At 38.8% G+C, this 24655-nt stretch overlaps 1 protein-coding gene across 2 annotated transcripts in view; it reads left to right on the forward strand.

Moving 5' to 3' along the window:
* LOC150090971 (zinc finger CCCH domain-containing protein 10-like) overlaps positions 1–24655 on the forward strand; it is a 1521236-nt gene that overhangs the window by 1426964 nt on the left and 69617 nt on the right. For both annotated transcript variants that reach the window (XM_090373667.1, XM_090373676.1), the window contains one exon: positions 21760–21815. In XM_090373667.1, coding sequence (XP_090229793.1) covers positions 21760–21815 — 56 coding nt within the window. The remainder of the gene's footprint in view (positions 1–21759; positions 21816–24655) is intronic.

Here is a 24655-nt window from a genome sequence, read left to right on the forward strand (position 1 = left end):
AAATCTGTTAATTAATCTTGTGTGTCTCAAGAAAACAGAGCTTGACTAGATTTGCATTGTCTCTAATCAGATGAGATAATATTAAAGGTTCTTGCAGATGTGAAAATTGTGTTTTGAACATTAATATAATGGTTACAATTTAGTAGAATATCCTTCACTGTAAGTATAGTCCGACAATATGTAGAAAAAGGTGAATCTTTTCCCATTAGCAGATAAATAATGGTTAGATGTGTATGCCCAATATGCATCCTGGCCAGGACTCTTGCCTATTTTTTTGGCGTCTCCATAGCCAGGTGGGAAGGAGCAGCAGTGCGTAACACACACTTCTAAATTAGACCGGGGTTCGATCCCATCACCACCAAATACGGAGCATGCGGAAAGGTCAGGGAATGATCACCGCATATTCCCGGAGCAATATGGCCTTAGTTACTAATGCTCCTAAAAACCAAATAACAAACAACTTGCATATTTGATCTCATGCTTGATGCCCACAGCTGAGGTTCTCGTTTAAATTGTAGCAGCTTATTGCTGCCCTGAGCCAACCAGATTTGCAACCACTGTTCTTTAAACATGTTCTTTTATAACTGATTTGTAGTCTGTATATGGCACTTGGTAGTTAGGAGAGCATGCAGTGATTGGATGTTTAACTGCTGTATATTCATTTCCTCTGATTCCTACATGACCTGGTATCCAACAGAAAGTGACTGATTGGTTAACAGCATGTAATGCAATTATCTGTGATCTGATATGCTTCAAGGCAGGGCGGATTGGCTTGGATGAAGTTTTTAATGCTTCTATTATTGCACTCAGAGTCATAATAGATCATTGTTTGCTTACTGGACTTTAGATACATGAACAGATTAGTCACATGATCTAGAGCTATTTTAATCACCAACAGTTTGGCAGGATAGATGCTGAATCCCTTCAGAAGGGACACAGAACTAGAAAAGATAGAAGAAACTGCCGCTGCGCCCACTGTCGTACTTGTTTTTGAGCCATTGGTATATATTTGAAAATACTGAGAATTTTTAGATACATGTGCAGAATGGAGTTTTCTGATGGCAAGGTCTGCTGCTTGCTTTGAATGAGAAATCACAGACCTGTGTCTGTGATTTCTCATTCAAAGATAACCCATATTTAAATTCCAGCATTGTGTTAAATGTAGTAACCTTATTCAAATTGGCTTGTTTTCATTAGGTTTGTTGTCATAAAAGGTGGTCCACTAGGGCTCAAATAAAGATCCATTTTCTGATAATGCTATCCGACATTGGTTAAAGCAATTTCAAGAGACTGATAGTATTCTTCACCAAAAAGGAGCGGGAAAACTGAGCGCTTCACAGGAAGATGTTGATCGAATCCACGAAGCATTTTCTTGAAACCCACAAAAATCAACTAGACGAGCTTCTTTGCAGTTAGGTATACCACAAACGACTGTTTGGAGGGTTGTTCATAACAGCCTTCACCTCCATGCCTACAAACTGCAGATTGTACAGACTTTAAAGCCAAACAATTACCTTCAGAGATGGAGATTTAGTAATGAAGCAACATTTTATGCATCAAGGAGGGTAAATCGTCATAATTGCAGAATATGAGGATCAAAAAACCCTCATACTATTCGAGAATTCGAAAGAGCTAGTCCAAAGGTCAATGTCTGGTGTGCTTTGTCATATTCGGAAGTTTTGGGACCCTTTTTCTTTGCGGAAAAAGCAGTGACCTATCTGGACATGCTACTGCTGTATCTGTTACCCCAGTTGGCAAATCATCAGCCAAATGTGGTGTTCCAGCAAAATGGTGCACCGCCACATTGGAATTTCTTGACATGCATCTTCCTCGTTCTGGATTGGGCATGGTGGACTGATTCCTTGCTCACCCGATCTTATGCTGCTTGATTTCTTCCTGTGGGGATACGTGAAAGATATTGTGTTCAAGACCCCTGTGACCTCCCTTGATGAACTGAAGTCAGAATGTTTTCTGCGATCAAAACAGTTACACCGCAAATGCTGGAGAACACTTGGAGGGAAATTGAATATCTCTTGGGCATCTCACGTGCCATGAAAGGCACATGTTGAAGTTGTTTAGCATTCTGCAGTATCGATTCTATAGGTAATAAAACTTTTGAGTTACACTTTCATATTCCGTAAGCAATTTTATTTTGTTGTTTCTGGTTAGAAAATTATAGGCCATGGAAACCCAGACAATAATTTTGAATCGCCCTGTACTATTCAAGATTTAGGCCTAAATGGATGTCAGATGAACTACTGAGACTCGCGGAAGAGAAGAAAAATGCATGGGGCATATAAATTATCAGGAAACACAGATACCTAATAGTAGACAGTCTTTAATGAAGTCACAAAGGACATTAGGCAAGCAAAGGCAGATTATGAGAAATCTTTGGCAAAGGATGCAAAGAAAAACAATAAAGACTTCTTTACTTATGTAAGCTCTAGGAGGAAGGGGTGAATCAGGTCAGCCCACGTAATATCGACGGTTCAATTGTTGAGGATTCAATCGCTCAGGTAGCTGACAAATTGAATGAGTATTTTGTATCTACCTTCACACATGTGGAATTCTGTAGGGAAGTGGAGGCCAGAAGCTTATCAAACTCTAACAGAGAGTTAAATGATTTTGTAATAACTGAGAGCAAAGTGTAGGAGAAATTTCCAGAGTTAAACATAAGGAAGGCATCTTGGGTGGATGGGATCTATCCAGGAAAGGAAGTAGGCAGGCCCTTAGCTATGATTATGAGGGAATCCATGGACTCAGGGGGAGTTCCCCCGGACTGGAGATGTGCAAATGTATCCCCAATTCACAGAGTGGGATAAAAAGGTGACACGAGTAATTACAGAGATATTAGTTTAACTCAACCCCAGGGGCTCACATCTGGTGAGTATGGACTTGGCACACCCAGGGTCCTGAGCTGGATAACTTTATTCTTCTCTTTCGTGGTGATTCCTTTCTACTTCTCTCTCAGAGTAACTTGAATTTTTTTTGGCTGGTGCAGCATAAGCCTCAGGCTTCCTTGCACCATATGGCTAATAATAATAAAAACTTCTGTTCTGTGGAAAATAATAGAGTCACTGGTTAAAGAAGCACTGCAGGATCATCTAGACAAGACTGTGAAGGGGTTCTCTTGTCTGTTAGCATTAGTAGAGGCATATGATGCAAGAAAGCAAGCTTATGTAGCATCAGCCAAAAAAAAAAAAAAAAAAACCCCACTTCCACTTCACCCCTCTGTTCATTCGAAATCCAGCCGTCCAGCTGAGCCTTAAATTTATTTAGCCTATCAACTTCCACAACAAGTGATGGAAGTCTGTTCCACCAACCAACTACCCGCTGGTTATGATGTGATCACAAAGGAACTGGATGCAAAAGATTATTTTGATATCATATACTTGGAATTTAGGAAAGCTTTTGATACTGTTGCACAAATTGGAGCAATGTGGCATTGGAGGCATATTGCTGCTATGGGTAAAGGGATGGTTGAGTGGAAGAAGACAGAGTTTGGTAATCAATGGACACTGTTCTTCATGGACTATGAATGGAGTGCCCCAGAGGTCTGTGTTGGGCTCATTGTTGTTTTCTGTAATTATCAATGATATTAATGAAGGTATATCAGGTTTAGTGTCCAAGTTTGCAAATGATACGAAGGTTGGTAGGGTTGTTAATTACAGTAAGGACGGTACACTACTGCAATATATCTAGAAAAGTTGAGCAGATGGGCTGAGAGGTGGCAACTGAAGTTTAGCAGTGACAAATGTTAACAGGAGAGACTGCTTCTACAGGGATGGGATACATTTAAATAGAAAGGGTGCAAGAATATTTGCTGATGTTATCGAAGCAGTGTTAGGTGGGTTGGAAAACTGCTAGCTTGGGAGGATACATGGACTAATAGATTAACAGTAGCCACTGGCAGAGGTGAAAGTGATTCTTGCACTGCTTCTATTGGAATGAGCAGCAGCCTGGAAAACAAGATGCAGGGTATTTCAGAGACTGCTGGGAGTCATTGCGGTACAAGTAAACACATGGGTTGTGTTAGGGTAGCTAAGAATAGGAACAGGTGTATGTATACTTGCGTATACACCAATGCTAGGAGTTTGGTAAATAAATTTGATGAATTTGAGGTGTTGGTCAAAGGAAGATATTGTTGTGATATCAGAGACGTGGTGTCACACAGATATAAGAAATGCAGAACTGGAATTTGGGGAGTACAATTTGTACAGGAAGGATACACAGGATAGGAAGGGGAGGAGGGATTATGCTATTAGTTAAGAAACACATAAAATCCAAGGAAGTGCATTTAAATACTGTCTCAGACCACCATAGTCACCTTCACGAAAGCAAGACCCCTTCCCTTTACTCCTGATCGTAGTTACCTCTTTGAGTAAATCCCACTTCAGCACACTGAAGTGGGATTTACTGGCATTATTGTCCAGTCAACATCGCTGGACAGTGCAGTGTCAAGTCAGTTTGGTGTGACATAAGCACTGGGAGATCAAAATTGAGAGTAGGAGTGTGTTATAGGCCTAATGACTCTGATGAATATAATAAAAACTGTACAGGGAAATAGAGTGGGCCAGTAAATCAGATTGTCTTATAATGGGGGACTTTAATTTCCAGATATTGACTAGTATTTGTGGGTTGGTCACTAGCAAGACTTTTGTGGAATTTTGGATGATTGTTTTCTACATCAGCACGTTTGGGAGGCAACTAGAGGGAGTAATACTCTTGATCTGATTATCAGTAGTGATTCTTCATGCATTAAGAATATGCAGATAAAGGAACCACTAGGTGACAGTGATCACAGTGTGCTGAAGTGGGATTTACTCAAAGAGGTAACTACGATCAGGAGTAAAGGGAAGGGTTCTTGCTTTCGTAAAGGTGACTCTGGTGGTCTGAGACAGTATTTAAATTCTATACAATGGGACCAACTGATGATATTACCAACAGCAAATTCAAAATGGGAGGCATTCAAAGAATTAATCTTGGAAGCTACTAGGCTTTACATGCCAACTAAGAAATATTGTTCAAGGTTTAGGCCTAAATCGATGTTAGATGAAATTATTATTATTAGCCATATGGTGCAAGGAAGCCTGAGGCTTATACTGCACCAGCCAAAAAAAAATTGAGTTACCCTGAGAGAGAGAGAGAGAGAAGGGAAACACCAAGAAAGAGAGGAGAAGAATGATGATAATGAGACATGTGGCAGTGAAGAAAAATGCATGGGATACATATAAATTAGTGGTGACATGGAAGCCTATGATAGATATAAGCTGGCCTGTAACCAAGTCACAAAGGAGATTAGGCAAGCAAAGGCAGATTATGAGAAATCTTTGGCAAAGGAGGCAAAGAAAAACAGCAAAGAGTTCTTTACCTCTGTAAATCCTAGAAGGAAAGGGATGAATCATATTGGGCCACTGGATATTGATGGTTCAACTGTTGATGATCCTGCTCACGTGGCTAACAAACTAAATGAGTATTTTGCATATACATTCACACATGAGGAGTTATTCAGGGAGGGGAATGCCAGAGGTGAATGCTTTTGTAATAACAATTGATTTTGTAATAACTGAGAGCAAAGTGGAGGAGAAATTGTTGAAGATAAACATAAAAAAGGCACCCATGGTGGATGGGATCTATCCAGTTATATTAAAGGAGGCAGCAAAGGAAGTAAGCAAACCCTTAGCCATAATTATGACAGCTTCCTTGGACTCAGGGGATGTACCCATAGACTGGAGATGTGCAAATGTGACTGCAATTCACAAAGGAGGATCAAAGGGCGACACAAGTAATTACAGACCTGTTAGTTTAATTTCTATTCCAGGGAAGTTAAAGAAGCACTGAAGGATCATCTGGACAAGACACAGCATGGTTTTGTTAAGGGGAAGTCTTGTCTGACCAATTTGATTGGATATTATGATGTGGTCACAAAGGAATCGATGCAGGGAATAACTTTGATATCATATATTTGGATCTCAGTAAGGCTTTTGATACTGTTGCACAAATTGGAGCAATGTGGCATTGGAGGCATATTGCTGCTATGAGTAAAGAGATGGTTGAGTGGGAGAAGACAAGAGTTTGGTAATCAATGGACACTGCTCTTTATGGACTAATGTTATTAGTGGATTCCCTCAAGGTTCAGTGTTGGGTCTGTTGTTGTTTTCTGTATGTATAAATGATATTGATGATGGTATATCAGGCTTAATGTCCAAATTTTCAGACGATATGAAGGTTGGCAGGGTTGTTAAGGACACTAATGACAGTACACTGCTGCATCAGGATCTAGAAAAGTTGAGCAGATGGGCTGAGAGGCAGCAAATGAAGTTTAACATTGATAAATGTAAAGTATTACATATTATTATTATTATTATTATTATTATTAGCTATATGGTGCAAAGAAGCTTGAAGCTTATGCTGCACCACCAAAAAAAAATTCCCAAGTTACCCTGAGAGAGAAGTAGAAGGGAATCACCAAGAAAGAGAAGAATGATGGTATCCAGCTCAGGAACCTGGGTGTCCCAAAGCCCATACTCGCCAGATGTGAGCCCCTGGGGTTAATATGGGAAGCAGTAACAATATTGTAAAATATCAACTCTGTGGTACTACACTGACAGTGGTAAAGAATGAAAAGGACCTCGGGGTAATTGTGCAGGCAGATATGAAGGTTTCTGTGCAGTGCTGATGGTCTGCAAGAGTAGCTCATGGTGTCTTGTCAATGATATATAGGAATGTTTCTAGCAGGGATAAGGAGGTGATTATCCCCTTGCATAAGGCAGTGGTCACCTTGAGTACTGTATACACGTCTATGCCTCATTTTGAGAAGGATGTAGATGTAAATTTTACAGGTTACAGTGTTTGGAGACTAGGCACCTGCAAGGTGATCTGATTGAGGTGTATAAAGCCTTGAATGGTTTGAGCATGCTCACTCAATGCTGATGGGATTCTTCCTCTTGCTCAGAATAATCACCTGAGAGGGCATAAATTCAAATTGAGGAAAGACAGTTGTAGGATAGATGTGTGGAAGTTTGCCTTTCGCCAGTGGGTAGTTGATTGGTGGAACAGACTTTCATCTTTTGTTGTGGAAGTTTATAGCCTAAATAAATTTAAGGCTGAGCTAGACAAGTACTTGGACTGAACGGATGGGTGAAATGGGAGCGGTTTTTTTTTTTTTTGCTTTCTTGCACCATTTGCCTCTATTAATGCTAATGCTAATAGCCACAATAAGTCATGCTAATACCCGAGTAAGCTAAACTGTGTATGTAGAAACCTTAAGAGGTCAAGGTTGTCACACAATAGCACCGATTTAATACCTCAGTCATTGAATGGGGTCAATTCCCTAGTGGCCTCCCCCTAATATCTAACGATGATGCATAAGCTTGCTTTCTTGCATCGTATGCAAGAAAAACTAATACCAAGTACTGCATTTGGGAAGCAGTAACCCCAGAATAACATACCATCTGTGCAGTACTACACTCAGTTCCTCGACCAAGCGATTTCTGTGTGTTCCTCAAAGTGTTATCTCCGAAGAGCCTTCAAGTGTTCAACAACTGTTTTCTGTATTTGTTAATTAGTGTAGTTCATTCATACAACAAGAAGTAGGCAAAGGCCCAGAAAGGAAACTTACCTTTCTGTTTCTAATAGTACTAACTAACTAACTTCGGTGCTTGGTCACCTTGTACTATTCTGGCACTGCTCCTACCTCCCCGTGGTGGGGCCAGAAACCTGGGTGGTAAAACCAACCCCCAGGGCCAAAAGGAGCAAAACATGGGCTGTGACAATTTTCCATCAATTAGGACTGCATATCCAAATCCTCTGGATTTGCACATACCTGATAATGACTCATCCAAGCCAAAGAGACTGAAGATGGATGCTCCCCGAATGTAATACCTAAGTTTTCTCATTCTACATTCGCTAACTAACCAGTCCTTAGACAATCTATCGCCATTTCTCATTCGAAAATGTCTTGAGAGTAGCTGGCTCCCCGAAAATGGTACGACCACTGAAATCTGGCAACCTGTTTGTTGAGACCACCAACTCCAAACACTCGGTGAGTCTCTACTCAGACTCACCTCATTTGGTGGAGTTCCAGTTAAGGTGTCCCCACATGCCACATTTAATACATCCAAAGACATTATTTCTGAATGGGACCTAATTATTATTAGCCACATGGTGCAAGGAAGCCTAAAGCTTATGCTGCACTAGCCAAAAAAAAAAAAAAATTCTGAATTGCTCTCAGAGAGAGAGAAAACAAGAGTCAGAAGTAGAAGAATGATGATATCCTGCTCAGGACTCTGGGTGTGCCAAGCCCCTGGGGGGGGGGGCTCACATCTGGATGAGACAATGAATGTCTCAGAAGAAGAAACAGTTCAGGAACTGCAGGATCAGAAGGTCACACAGGCAAAATGAATTATGATGAAAAAAGATGGCAAACTCTTTCCAACTCGTAGCATAATACTTACATTCAGCTCATCCAGCTTACCTTCATCAGTGAAAGCAGGGTATTTGCACTGTCACATTCACTCATATAAAATCTGAACCCAATAAGATGTTACAAGTGTCAGAAATTCGGACACTCGCAAACAGTCTGTCGAGATGATTCTATGTCCTAACTGTGATTCAAAAGAGCACTCCCAAGCTGACTGTAATGCCCAGTCTCCGCTTTGCCCCAGTTTTAAAGGCAACTAACCAGCCTTTTCTATAAATTATGAACAATGGAAATATGAGGAAAAAATTCAGAAATATAAAATAGAAAAGAAAGTCTCATTCCCAGAAGCAAGAAATTACTACAGATACCTAGAAACACATATGCTGAAGAATCTAAAAAGTTTTATTCAGTATCAGTCAAGACTAATACATCAATTCCTCCAAATATCTCTATTTCAGAAGGGGCTCAATCCCTGCTCAGCTCTATACCTCAATTTGAAAGCAACAGATGATGATCAGGAACTGCACATCTTTTGCTTTACCAAGCAGAGCTAACACCAGTCACAATACCATCTATTGCCCATGCAGCCCCCATAAGATCCATCCAAGCAGAGAATGCAGATTCCATTTGAAAACAGACATTTGACTCCTCCCTTATGGATACTAATGACATTTCCAGTCAAGATGATACCGAAACTGTCCTGGAGATCCATCCAGAGGATGAAATAGACACAAGACCTGTTTTCCCAAAAAGAGATAAGATTAAAATTGACCATGCCAAACAGACTTCCAAAAGCAGTCAGATTCAGTTCCTTCATCTAAATTTAAACAATGGATAACGTTGTCCAATGGAATTGTAGAGACTTTAGGAGCAATATTGATGACATCTATGACATAATTAAGCATCATAATCCAGTAGGCATCTGCTTACAGGAGACACATTTGATGCTTCAGGTATCTCCCTTGATAAAAAAATTATACTCTTTTCAGACAAGATAGACCTGTTGCAAATAGTGCTTGCATTGGAGTAACCATTCTCATAGATTCATGAGTCCCTGGCAGATGCATTCTTTACAAACTTCTATAGAAGCTGTTGCTACCCAAATAGCAATTGGCATTACTCTGACACTTGTTTCGACCTATCTACCATCCAATCATCCTTGTACTATTCACAAACTTTAAGATCTTATGCTGCAGTTGCCAACCCCCTTCTGTTTATTGGGAAACTTCAATGGACACCATCCATTGTGGGGTTCTCCCAATGCAGATGGACGAGGACAGCTAATTGAAATACTCATTGACAGCCAAAACTTAACCATCCTAAATACTGGTTTACCAACTTACTTCCATCTCCCAACAGGTAGTCTCTGCAATAAATCTGTCTATCTGCTCTGATCCTCTCTCCTAGTATTGTGTGTACAGCTTTGAATGATCCACTATACAGTGACCATTACCCATTAATCTGTAAAATTCAAACATCACACTCTATAACTCCAGAAAACCGCATAAAATGGAAATTTTTCAAGGAAGATTGGGCATAGTACATGTCTCATGTTGAATTCGATAAACAGATCATCAAATCCCTTCCAATTGACATGGTTGCCAATCGTATCACCAAACAAATTCTAGCAGCTGCATCTATCGCCTTCCTCCAATCACAGTCAAACGTCTGTAGACCCATAAATTATTGGTGGAAAGAGGATTGTAAGAATGTTAAAAAAGAAAAAAACTGAGTGTGGAAAATAAATTCTGCAAACATCCTACCACCAATAATTTTATAAATTATAAGAAACTCAGAGCCTAGGCCCAACACATCAGAAAGAAAGCTAAAAGAGACTCTTGGATCCAATTTGCAACCTCAATTAATAAAAACACTGATGTAAGAATAATATGGAAAAAATATGGCAAATTTCCTCCATTATCCTTGCCAATTTTCAACTGGAATGGATAGGAGCTCTCTACTCCTGTAGAGATTGCGAATTCCCAGGGGTCCATATTCTCCCAGTTGTCTGCTCCGACATCATACGATCCATCATTTCAGAAGATTAAAGCTTCAGTCAAAAAATCACAATTAAACTTCAAGAAGCTATATATACCTCAAAAAAACAGTGCTGCTGGTCATGATGGAGTTTACTATGTAATGCTTCAACACGTAGATAAATCATTATCTTTGCTGCTGACCTTCTACAACTGTATATTTATTGAACATTCATTCCCCACTTTCTGGCATCACTCCTATTTACTGTCAATTCCCAAACCAGGGAAAGATCACTCCATCCTTCACAACTATAAACCTATTTCTCTTACCAGCTGCTTGAGTAAAACTCTAGAAAAAATTTTACACTGCTGATTAACATGGTATCTTGATTCAAAAAATCTAATCTCTGATAACCAATTTGGTTTCAGAAAAAAATCAGTTATCCCTGGATCTCATGGTCAAAGCTGAAACAAGTATCAGGAATGCATTCACCCAAAACAAACATCTTGTTGTGGTATGCCTTGACATAGAGAAGGCCTTTGACACCACCTGACATTTTGGCATCTTGAAAGATCTTCATTCCCTTGACTTGAGAGGCCACTTACCATGTTACGTACAAAACTTCCTTCAGTATACATCTTTTTAAGTCCGCTATTGGCAAGTCCTCTCGCAAACCTATATACAAGAGCAAGAAGTCCCACAGGGCTCAGTTCTCAGTGCTACCTTATTTGCAATGAGAATAAATCATATTACCAAAAGTATTCCCAACACTGTGAATTCATACCTGTATGCCGATGATCTGACTGTTTCCTGCAGTTCACTGAATATGAACTTCATCGAAAGGCAACAACAAATCTCACTAAACAATACTGAACTATGGATGACGCAGAATGTGAACTGACTATCTCATCAGAAATCTAGTGCCATTCACTTTTGTAACAAACAAGGGATGCATTCTGACCCAGAGCTACACCTGACAAATCATCCTGTCTCAGTTATGAATAGCATTTGCTTCCTCGGTCTAATTTTAGATAGTAAGATTAATTTCTTAGAGCATGTCAAATATCTCTGGACAACCTGCCAGAAAAAAATTAACATTCTTAGAGTTCTTTCTTCTACAACATGGGGTGCAGACCGCTACACCTTACTTCACCTGTATAGAACTGTAAGTTTCATCTTGTTTATGGGGCTCCAGTGTATGACTGCTAGGGAGAGTATGTTAGCACGACTTGCTGCTATTCAATATTCCGCCCTCGGGATTGCTACAGGTGCTTACAGAATATCGCCAGTACAAAGTCTCTACATTGAAGCCCATGAAGTTCCACTCTGTCTCAGAAGAAAAGTGTTAATTCTGAATTATGCTGCTAAAATTCAAAGCATGCCTACCCATCCCATTTGCCCAATACTTAGTGATCCACAGTTTAAAATGTTCTATAGAACTAAACCCAGAGCAGTTCAGCCTACTGGTATCAGATTGTAGGCATCAAAAAGTTGGATGTACACCTCAAAAAAGTCCTCCAAGATCCAAACACTTCAGTTCCCTCTTGGTCCTGTATTACTCCATCTTGTGACAATTACTTCCTAAACTGGGGAAAACATTCCCTTGCAAATAGCAACGTGCAACAACTTCATACTGCTCACACACAAAATTATCCACATTTGACAAAAATATTTACGGATGGATCAAAGTCTGATAGTTGAGTAGGTGCTGCAGCAGTTTTCCCTTTAAACACTATCTCTTCCTACTGAATGCAGCAGTTATACAGCTGAGTTATTTGCCATCAAGCTTGCCCTAGAAAATATACTCCATCTCTCCATCAAAAAATATGTAATATATACAGACTCGCAGAGTAGACTAGTAACCTTACAAAACATCAACTCACCAACCAATCCTTTAATAAAAACTATAAGAAGTAAGATGATACATATGCAGGAATGCCTACAAGTAGTCATCTTCTGCTGGATCCCAGGAAATTAATGCACAGACTATGCTTCAAAACATCCATCCAATCCAGCATCTTTATGTTTTTGTGTTCCATATGCTGATTACAGATTTAACATCTATAGCAAGTTCAAACGGATAATAAGCTATTTTAAAATAAAACCAGAACCACAGTTATGGACCTCTAGTTCCTGTACAAACAGAAAGGAAGAAGTAATCTTAGCTAGAGCACGAATCAATCATAGTCAGTTTACTCACCAATTTCTCCTCACAGGAAATGATCCTTTGCAGTGTATGCACTACAATTGTCTGCTCACAAAGAAGCACATTCTTGTTGAATGTACCCTATACAAACATGCTTGGTAACTCTCATTCAGCTTTCTTTCAAATCTAAAAGAACCTTTGAAACTCTCTCTTATTATAGGCAACAATGGTAATCCCAGAGTTATTCTGCTTTCTTAATCGAATAAAATTATATGATCGTTTCTGACTGTTTCCATAACAGTCACCATTGGTAATTTTCATATCACTGATAGGCACAATATAGCCTAAGCAGCCCTTGTGCCAAAAATAACAACTCAGGATAGTGGGAGAATGAAAAAGACCTGGGGATAATTGTGCAGTCAGATATGAAGTTTTCTGAGCAGTGCAGGCAGGTTGCAAGAGTGGGGCTTGTCAATGATATATAGGAATTTTGCTATCAGGATAATGAGGTGATTATTCTCTTATAAGGGTGATTCAGGAAGAATAGTAAATATTTTGGGAGGTTATAGTATTGTTTATTCTGAGTAAAAAAGTTCGTATAAACATGTGTCCAATTCTCAATGGATACAGCTGTTTGAAACTGGCATGCACAAAACCATTATGAGAGGTATTAAAGAACGATAAATGACATATTGTTTGTATTTATTGGCTTTTTGAATAATACAAAACACAAATAATTAAAATTTTTTACAGCTCACAATAGACGTTCAAAAATCCCACTGGCAACCTCAATGCACTTTGTAACTCTTGTGGTAATATGATGTGTTGTTCTTCTGAGGTCGTTCCTTTCTGGTGTTCCTTTTTGAGGGCAGCAGTATTCGAAATGCGAGCAAGCAATTCGTTTTTTGTATTCACTTTTTCTGTGTATGCTGTTCTTTTCATCCATCCCCACAAACAAAAATATAACTGAATGAGGTCTGGAGACCTTCGTGGCCAGTGAACAGAACAACTGCAGCCGATCCATCATTCAGGGAAAGTTTGATTTAGATATTGTATCACCAGATGGGTATAATATGCAGGAGCTCTGTCATGCTGAAAGTACATTCCAATCATTGGTAACATCCAGGACCAATAGTAATGGAAGTTTGTTTTGCAGAAATTCTAGATAAATGGGCCCTGTAAGACAATTTTGTAACACAACAGGCCCAATCAACTGATCGTTGATGATACTGCACCACACGTTTACAGAGAAGCGATGTTGAAAATTTGTTTCTATAGTGGCACGTGGATTTTCGTCTGACCACCTATGAGAGTTATGGGTGTTGTTGATACCATCACGGGTGAAAGTAGCTTCATGGCTGAAAAGTATTAATGGAATTGATCGGCGATTAGTATTTACCCATCAACAAAATTCGAATTGCTAAGCATTGTCTTCTGGTTGAAAGTGTTGCACCCGCTGTATGTAAAATGGATACAACCCCTACTCACATAATGTTTGCCATACTCTTGTCTGTGGAACACTGATACGCATAGAAATTCTTCATCTACTAATAGTAGGGCTACATTCTACTGACTGAAGAATGTGTTCTATTTCATCCACATTTTGTCCATTTGTATGTTCAGAAGAAATATGAGCACTGGGAACTGTACCAGTCTCGTGGAGTTTGGTGTAAACACTAGTAAACTGTCTTGAATCCAGTATTCTGTGGTTAGGAAACTGTCGATGGTATTCTCTACAAGCAGCAGTAGCACTTCCCCACAAAAACCATAGACAAACACCGTATCGGAATATTCAGCATGTGTGAAGATATGTGGTATTCTTAACAACATTTCTAACACCAAATAGCATCAAGTTATAATTGCTTCTTGGTTATATCTGATTCAAGGAGCTGTGTGTGTGTGCCAGTTTCAAACAGCTGTATCTCCATATCCATTGAGAATTGGGCACATGTTTATAGGAACTTTTTTACTCAGAATAATCGATACTATAACCTCCCAAAATATTTACTATTCCTCCTGAATCACCCTGTATAAGACAAGTGTCAGGAAGCACCTTCAGTACTGCATACAGGTCTGGGGGCCTCATTTTAGGAAAGATGTTGAGCTACTAGAATGAGTACAGAGAAGGGCAGCGAGATTAGTGAGTGTAACAAAGGGTTGCTGTTACAAAGATAGGCTTAAGTTCTGCAAATTGCAGGGTCTGGAGACTAGGCACCTGCAAGGTGATCTGATTGAGGTGTATAAGGCCTTGAATGGTTTGAGCAAGCTCAATGCTGATGGGATTCTTCCCCTGTGCTCAGATTCAGCACCTGAGGAGGCATAAATTCAAATTTAGGAAAGACAGTTGCAGAATAGATGTGCGGAAATTTGCCTTGTTGATTACTGGAACAAGCTTCCATCTGTCGTTGTAGTTGACAGCTTAAATAAATTCAAGGCTAAACTAGACAAACTTTTGGAGTGAATGGATGGGTGAAACTGGAAGGGATTCTTCTTTTTTTGACTGATGGTATATAAGCTTGCTTTCTTGCATCGTATGCCTCCATCTAATGCTAACAACTAGGTTATGGAAATTGGGCAATAATTAACTGGATCAGAGAGATAGCTAATACAAGTAAATGTCTCAAAAAAGTGAGGATAAACATGTTCCTGAAAAATTCTGTAAAAAAATATGAAAAGAATTTATAAAGTTGTATCATTCAATTGTTTTAGCATAATATAAAATATACCATCAGGGCCAGCTGCACTATTGGGTGCTCTGTTAAGAGATTCCTTTAACTCAGATATTGTAAAAGGCTCATTATATGGAAGAGAGAGAAAGACCAGTATTGATTTTTAACTTATGCCTTTTTGCTGCCTCTTTAATTTGTTGGAAAGAAGCAGCATATGAATTTGCTGCAGAAATTTTGGCAAAAGCTTCAGCGAAAGCATTTACTATGTTTTTGGGGGAACGTCTAGAAGGTAGTTCCTGTCCATTATAGTTCAATATAGGAGAGGATGACGATGAATATTTGCCATTCAGAAGTTGGATTTTCCTCCAGATTAATCTAGTATTGGTGTATTTTGTGATAGTGGAAGCAAACTGTATCCAGAGATCTTTTTTGGCCTTTCTTCTTATTTGTCATGCTTTAGAATTGAATTTATTATAGTTTATAAAGTTAATAGTAGTAGGATGCTTGCAGAAAACATTCCAAGCTTTATTCTTTTCCTTTTTGTTTTTGCTCTAATACATTCATCATCCCATCAGCAATTTTTGCACCTGCATGGACAAGTCGACAACTGAGGAATAGTTTTATCAGCTGCTGCTAGTATCTGTTTAGTGATATGGTCAGTAGCTAAGGTAAAGAAAGCCAACACGAGAACAACGAGAAAAGTCGGATAACTTACATGGAAAATTAGTTTCCCGACACTGGACTCTAGCGCTGCTTGCTCGGTAAACGGACGGTAGGTGTTATCAGTCTGGAGCCAAAATCGAGAAGGATATATTGATTGACAGTTAGGCATGGCAAACAATGAAATGATTGGTGGTGGGCGCAACAGAAGACAAGCTACTGTGTAGTCATTGATTGACATTATAATGTGTATTTATGAGTAAAGAACGATGCATAATAGTTTTATGATGAACGGTAAATAGGTAATAGTAGCGGTGAATCTTTTAAAGATGGAAGAAATTTGTAAGGAAAATAAAACGTTGGTTGATGAAAACTAAATTAATAAGTTTTGTTCCGTTCATTTTTATGTTCTTCATTATGTTTTTTTCTCATTATTAAAAGCAGATTTTTAGAGTTCATGAGTGTTTTTACTATATTGTTGATTTAGGTTTGGTTAAGAAAAAAGGAAAAGGTTTCTCTATTTTTTGTTATATTTCGTAACCTGACCTTAAATGGTAGGTTAGGAAATAATAGAAAAGGTTTTCTTTTATTTTGTGACCTAACCTTAAACGTTAGGTTAGGAAATAATAGGAAAAGAAAGAAAGATTCTTTATATATATATATAAATATATATATATATAGAGCGAATAGCTATTGAGGTGTTGATTGACATTATGATGCGTGTGTATCTGCACGAGTGTCTTAAAAAATAAAAGTACAGTAATAAAAAATTAATATTTTGTTAATAAATAATTTCTGCACTAGTCCACCCATGATTCTAAAGAAAAAAGGTTAGGTTATCCCCTCATTTTGGGAGGGGTTCAAGTGGAAGTAACCTGATCTTTTTTCACCATTATGGAAAACGGTGATTAGGGCAAGTTACTATTAGTGCTTCTGAGTTACAAGATACAAAACCGATGTTATTGTGTGTTGTGTTCATGCACCAATCAGCACATTGTTTGCCACGTCTACCTGTCATCAATATATCGTTCTCGACTTTGCTCCAGACCGATAACACCTAACGTCTGTTTATCAAGCGAGCAGTGCTAGAGTACCGTATCGGGAAACTAATTTTCTGCGTAAGTTATCCGATGTTTCTCGTCGTTCTCGTGTTGGCTTTCTTTACCTTGGCCCTTCATCTATTGATTGATTCTGAATGAAGTGTTTATCTAAAGCGGTACCTAAGGAAAATTTTATCCAGTTTGCCTTTGGGAATATCCATCTTCTGTGAGTTTCTGGACAGTTGGAGATAGTTTGGAATATATAAGTAATTGGAAGATGATTGCTATTATGTGGATTTTCCAATACTGCCCAATGTATACTTGGATGCAGAGCAGGGGAGCAAATAGATAGATCTCTGAGAGAAGTTTTTTTTTTTTTTTTTTTGATTTGGTAGTTGTTGGCGCATCGGCTTCTGTGGCCATATTGCACCTAACAAGGTTTTTGCAGTACTTTGATCCAAGCCCGAGGCGGGAATCGAACCCGCAACCTTTGGGTTGCTGGGCAGGTACTTTACCCACTCGGCTAGCCCGGTCGGCCTGAGAGAAGTATTTCTTGTGGGAAAATGCACGAGTATGTGCAGCTGCATTAGATTGTGTGTCCAGTAATGTTTCTATTAGCTGCCCTCATTTATCAATATGTAGACTTCCCCACAATGGGTGGTGTTCATTAAAGTCACCCATCAAACAAATAGGAGATGGTATCTGAGCAAGGAGTTCATCAAAGTCTCCAAGTATATTCGGTGGAAGATAAATATAAACAAGTGATAAAATTATTCCAAGTTCTATTTGTACAGCAACAACTTCTAAATTACTTTGCAAGGGGATTTGCCTAGATGGAGTACTAATGGAAACTAAAACTGCTACACTTCCATGCACTGCAGTTGCTGCATTCCTCTCACATCTATACAAAGTATATTGGCGCCTACGTAGCCAGGTGGGAAGGAGCAGCAGTGCGTAGCACACGCTTCTTGATTAGACCGGGGTTCGAGCCCGTCACCACCAAATACGGAGGATGCGGAAAGGTCATTCAGGGAATGACCACCGCATATCCCGGAGCAATATGGCCTTAGTTGCTAATGCTCCTAAAAACCAAATAACAACAACAACAAAGTATATTATTGAGGGTCTCACTTGTGGAGTTAAATAAGTTTCCTGTAAGCCTGCTGGATTAAAATCTCGGATTAGGTCGTAGAGTTCATCTGTATTTTTACGTAGTACTCAACAATTCCATTATAAAATGCACTGCATTATTTAATTTTAGTAGTACGATGATCTAGTTGCTTTTTTTTAGAGGCAGTAGGCTTATGGTGATCTTTTTTAGGAATGGTATGATGTCCAGCGCTGATATCTTCTTCAACATAAATTTCTACAGGTTCTTTTTGTGTTTATTATTATTATTATTATCATCAGCCATATGGTGCAAGGAAGCCTGAGGCTTTTGCTGCACCAGACAAAAAAAAAAAAAAATTTATTTACCCTAAGAGAGAGAGAGAGAGAGAGAAAGAAGTAGAAGGAAATCACCAAAGAAGAGAAGAATGATGATATCCAGCTCAGGACCCTGGGTGTGCCAAGCTCATGCTCACCAGATGTGAGCCCCTGGGGATACTTTGTCATCTATGTCCATTACTGCAGTATTAATTTGGTTTTTTAGGCAGAAGATTCAGCCTTTGATATCTTGATCTCACTTTGCGACTTGATGCAACTAGTAGAGGGGATGGAAATTGGAGTATTACAAGTCTGGTCTCTGTTCTTTTGCTTCAAAGATAGCTGAGCTCTAGCCCATTCAGCAAGCAATTTGTCAGGCAGAACCGCATCATTGGTTTGAGTAGCAACTGAATGATATTTCTTTGTAACATTTACATATGTACTTGCTGAAGCATTTTTCAGTATTTGCTGTCTTGCTTCCTGATAAGCCACTTTATGTTCAACTTTAAATTTCTGCATTTTTTTTCCAAGTTTCCATAACTTGCAATTTTTATGATATGTAAGATTATCTCCTTTGCAGTTATGGTAAACTGGAGATGTTACAGTACAATCTGTTTGAACGTGATCTTGAGATCCATATATTGGGCATATGTTGCTTCCTTGACATTGTCTGAGAGCGTTCCAATTTCTGGCACTTATAACAGCATATTGGATGGATATGTCAATTTAGATAACTGTCTTTAACTGTATTTGGTAAGTTTGGAGTATTGAATGTGAGTATTATACTACAGGTTGGAATGAGATTGCCATCCCTGTGAGTCAGAATTTTCTTAACTTGTATGACCCTTTTGATCTTTCAGTTCTTGACAAGCTCCTCTTCTGTTACATTCAACAGATCCCATTCAGAGATAACAGCTTTGGAACTATTTAGGGTTGTGTGGGAAGAGATTTTAACAGGAATGCCCCCAAATGCTGTAAGCTTTAACAATAGTTCTGAATGTTTAAACTGTGTCATCTCAATGAGTAAATCCCCTGACTAATCTTTTGACCATTTTAGGTGATCCAATAGCATTTTCTAGGAATCTCTAGAGTTTGCTCACTGGTTGACTAGTTAAGGAATGGATAATAATGAAAGTTGGATACTCTGGTTGGTGATTGTCTTTTTTTAAGCTCTTATGTTGTGCATTACCCTGATCACAGTTATACCAATCTGTGGTATTTGAGCTCAAAGGGTCTAATGCTGGATAATTTTCTTTATCTATGTCAGCTCCTTTTCACTCTGGAGGATTATCTTTTCCATCCAGGTTACTGGCTGTGCCATGGAGAGGCAGGAGCAGTACCGCAAGAAGGCCACGCGATTAGAAAAGTTGGTTGATTAGAAAATAAAGTAATATACAGAGAAAGGTGAATTTCCTTTCTCTGTTCTTACTTGCGACTTTCCAAGTGTAGAAATAGTTTATAAATGAAATAGAGAACGATACAACTTAAAAGGAACTTTTATCACTGAGAAAGATCACTATATAAATCCCACTTTGAACACTTGACCTCGAATTCCCTTCGCACCCAGGGCCAGTTGGTATAGTCATCTCAGTTTGTGTACTGATAGTGCACTTCACAGAAACCTTCTGGACGTATGAAGCCTTCCCACTGTTTATTTGTTTGGATGCATTTTCTGGACTCTGTGGGTAGGAGATATTCAGCTCTGTTTTTAGTTTTCGGGTTTCTTTTTCATCCTTCCACTGCTGGCATGCTCTAAGGTATGCAGGCAATTTTCACAAATAGGTTTGGAAGAAGAACAGTCCTTGTTCTTGTGGTCTTTCACACCACATCGAGCACAGGCAGGGTTGCCAGATCTCATCTTCAGAGACATGAAGAAGGTCCCACTTTGATATCACACCTCATTAAGAGTTCTGAGTTTTGTGGTGGGTTAAGATGATAGGCATTCCCCCTATCGATGTGGGTTTCAGAATTTTTTCGGCTTGTTTTGTACATGAAGCTTCAACTACAAGGTCACCAGAACACAACTGTTTTATGGATTTAGGTGATCCTACCAACCTTTCTAATCTTTTCTGGGAAGATGCCAAAGGGTGACATCTTCCCAACTGACTGCTCCCCTGTGGAATGGAGAGTGAGGAAGAGTGGTGTGCTCTCAGTTCTGGCTCTTTTTATGGAGGTGTTTTCAGTGTTGTCATTTCGATTAGGTATGGGCCTTGGTGGGGTCCCAGAAGAAAGAGCGGGATTTAAATTACTCACAGGAATAAAATAAAAATTTCAGATGCCCTAAGTACCTCACCCACCACAGAGCCCTACGAGGGGGATGCCCACTCAAGAACTAGCAGGTAATGCATACACAAATGGGACACCAAGTTTGCTTAGTAGCATCATACCCACATTTCCAATAAGTCCTGACCCTATTCCAGGACCAAAGAGAGGGAGACTTATTGGAATGCAGTTAACCCTAGCAGTAAGAACCACCAGCTGATTGATCCCAGTCAGGCTGGTCTGGGGGCTCCTGCCTTGTCGAAGCAGGGGCCAAATTGGTGTATTAGGGCTGGGCCCCCTAACCCACCAGGATCCCCCTTTCCAAGTTTCCATGGGTTGCGGTGCAGGGCTGCACATGCTGGATTCCAATGATGGAACCCTGGTACCAAAGCATATGCAAAGCCACTGTGAAGTTACCACTACCATAATGCTGCATGCCATTTCTTGAGAAATAAAACACAGTGTGATGAATAAAATAACATGCCAGTAGCAATGGCTCTAATATTACACTTTAATAATAATTTGATTATTTTTATATATTTATATGACTTTTTAGTGGACCTCTAAACAATAGTGGTTTAGTCTCAGTGCATTTTTTGCCTCCTCTCTCGGTCACTAACTCACTGTTTTTTCATGAGTTGCTATATAAAGTATCTTTGAATTTTATTTAATTATTTATTTTTTTTGTTCTCTCTCTCTCATTTGAGTTATTATCAGCTAGGAATTATGTTTACGGTTACAGATTATCATTTTCAGAAAATTAAAACTCCCAAGAAATTCTCACATTTTATAAGTTTTGTATGTTATACTTTTTTAAATCTGAAATTGTCATGAATATATGTATATGCAAGTACTTTGATATTATGCTTATATCAAACAATGAATAGAGTTTAGTTACAAATTTCTGTTTGTCTGTGGACATTTTATATGGCTCCAGATGGTTTTTCTTTTTTTTTTTCTTTTTTTTTTAACCTCCCCATTATTAGAAGTGGATTTCTTTATTCTTGGGATATCTTTTTTGTTTTCATTGATTCAAATGAGTACAACTGTGCTTCGTGTTATATTATGTAATATATGTATTTCGGTTCATAAGATATGCAGAAACAGCCTTAACATACAGAAAGTAAGAGTCATCACATTATTATCCTTGTTCTTCAGGGTCAGATTTGCTTATCCATGATAATCAGATGAGACATCTAATATGCATAGTGCAGGTAAGATCATTGTGTTAAGACTATTTTCAAAACTGTTTAAATTACACACAATATAGATATTACGCCATATGTTGTAATATACAGGACTCTAGAAAGGTATGACCAAATATGTTTATCAGTTTGCTTATTTTAAGAAAATAAGGATTTCTCTGTCATGCTGCAATGAACTCAGTATAAATTCATAAGGATTTTTTTTGTCAAATTCCTTCGGTTAGAAGGTCTGTTTTAAATTTATTATATGTCCACTTTCCATAAAGTATAAAAGAAACCAGCATTACCAGGAGGATGGGATATTTTGCCCCATCAGTTACTACAGAGATTTCAACAATTGTTCACCACTTTTATACAGAATAATACTAGATTATTCTTGGCTGTGACATTTGTCACCTTGCGTGGAACAACTGTTGGTGATGGAAAGTGCATACAGTATGAGTCATGAAGGGCTTCATCAAAAGGCTGGTTTACTTTGGGTTTTATTGGTGCATTAGTACAAGGTCATACAGAAGTACACAATTAAAATTTCAGTGACATAGTGACCTAAAGAATTAGGTCACTATGTCAAAATATATAACAATAAAGGAATAAAAATTTATAAAATATAACAATATAGGTAAATTTTAAATATGAGTAAAACAGTTAACTGATTTCAAATAACTAAAAAAAGAAGACATATGGTCTTTAGCAGATAAAATCTGATTGAGTGTACAAGGCTCAGCCAGATGACTAAATGCGGTAAAATATAAAACACTTTCAAGTCTGTAATGTGGACACTCAGATAAAATGTAATGAATGGTTAAAAAGATGCCACAATTTTCACACACAGGAGAGTCATCTGTCCTCAGCAGGAATGCTCGCCTCCACATAGGATGTAGTCCTAAGCGGAGGTGAGCCAGGAAAACTTCCTCTCTGCAGTCCTGTACAGACTAGACTGCCAGTGTTGGATTACAGGCTTTATCTGATACAGCTTGTTTGTGACTTGCTCATGCCAAGTTTGTTGCCATTGGGAGAGCAGCAAATCTGACAGACAACTCAAGCCATCAGTGAAGATAGGCAAGAAGTCAAAGTATGTGGCTCGGTGGACAGAAGATGGGGTGATGACCTTACTCTAATTTTTAATAGAGAAGTCGCATGATGGTTTGTGAGCATGCCACGGCGATAGTAGTTGCCTTGGTTATTGAGCAACATTGTCTACCATGATGTTAAGCTTTCTGAATAGCTCTTGGACATGGATACCAAAGGGATGGTTGGCAGGCTGACAGGTGTTATAGAGAGTTTCCCATAGTGGCTCGAAAACAGATGTCCACATAGGGTTGTGAGGCAGGGATTTAAGTTTAAAAAGTGTATTTTAGTGGCAGTAGTGGTGGTTTTGATGTATAAACTGTGGACGGGGATGTTCTAAATGCTCCAGTAGCGATGCAAATGATTTGGAGGTAAACTGGGTCTCGCCATTATGGTATGCTATTTCTAGGCCGATGAGTACACTTGGGACCCATAATCTAATTTAGATTGGACAAGAGCATGATAAAGGGCGAGTAAAGTGCAGCAGTCAGCTCCCTATTTATTGGAGGAGATGGCATGTAGGATGTTCAATCTCCTTATGCAATTTGTCTATAGTTGACAGATATGTGGTAAAATTGTCAACTTCTTATTGAATATGAGCCCCAAGAATTTTGTCTTGGGTGCTACTGGAATGATGTTTTGTCCAAGCTTGAGTTCTGGTTCAGGGTGAAGGTTCTGTCTGCGACAAAGTGTAAGCAGATAGTCTTCTGAGGTGAGAACCTGAAACTGTTAGCCACTGCCCAAGTTTTGATGCAGTCAGTGGCATGCTGCAATTGTTTTTCAATAACCTTCATGTTGCATGACTGGGGTAAGATGGTAAAGTCATCATTAAAGAAGAGGGTGCTGTTTACAGTTGGAGGAAGTTTAGTAATAGAATTAACTTCGATAGCAAAAAGTGTAACAGAACTTGACCCTTGGAGGACTCTCTCCTCTTGGCAAAAAGATTGACAGAGAATGGAATCCCCACAACCTTGGAATGAACAGTTCAATAAAAATTTTTTAATAAAAAGGGCTAAATAACCCTTAAGACCCATATCATAGATATCCTTTAAAATTCTAAATCTCCAAGCTGTGTCATCCAGCTTGGATGACACAGCTTTTTTTCCATATCAAAGAAAACTGACAGCAGGTGCTCGCATTTGAGGAAAGCATCTCAAATAGATGTTTCTAATCTTATTAAATGGTCAAGTGCTGACCTGTTCCTTTGGAAACCACATTGTACTTTGGAAAGAAAGTCATTTTCTACTAAATACCACGAGACAGACATTGACTACTCTTTCCAGAATCTTGCACAAGTAGCTTGTCAGAGAAATCAGGTGGTAATTATTCAGAAATTTTGAATCCTTTCCTGGCTTTGGGAAGGCAAGCACGATTGCCTCATACCAGGAGTCCAGAAATTCATCTTCAAGTTAGATTCTGTTGTACAAACAGGTGGTCAATTCATAGATTCAGATGAAAGATGTTTATTCGTGTCATAATGGATGTCATCTGGGATAGCAATAGTGCCACTTTTTTATTTCCTATTCTGTGAAGGGTTGATTATATTCTTCACAGTTATATGAAGACAACTTAAACTGTTGCTTTTCAGCATTTTGTTCGAGCGTCAGAAACTCATGGGTGTAAGATGTTTGGCAGACACTTAATAAATGTTTCCCCACGTGTTTTTGCAGTTGCACATCCATTATGCTCTAGGATCTATGGAGTGTGAGATGTGCATGTGCCCTTCATTATTCCAGACTTTATCCCAAACAAGATTAGGTGATAAAGCCTGGAAAATGTGA

This window comes from Mastigoproctus giganteus, chromosome 1 (genome assembly GCF_048544385.1).
Source record: "Mastigoproctus giganteus isolate SK-2022 chromosome 1, ASM4854438v1, whole genome shotgun sequence".
NCBI lineage: Eukaryota > Metazoa > Arthropoda > Arachnida > Uropygi > Thelyphonidae > Mastigoproctus > Mastigoproctus giganteus.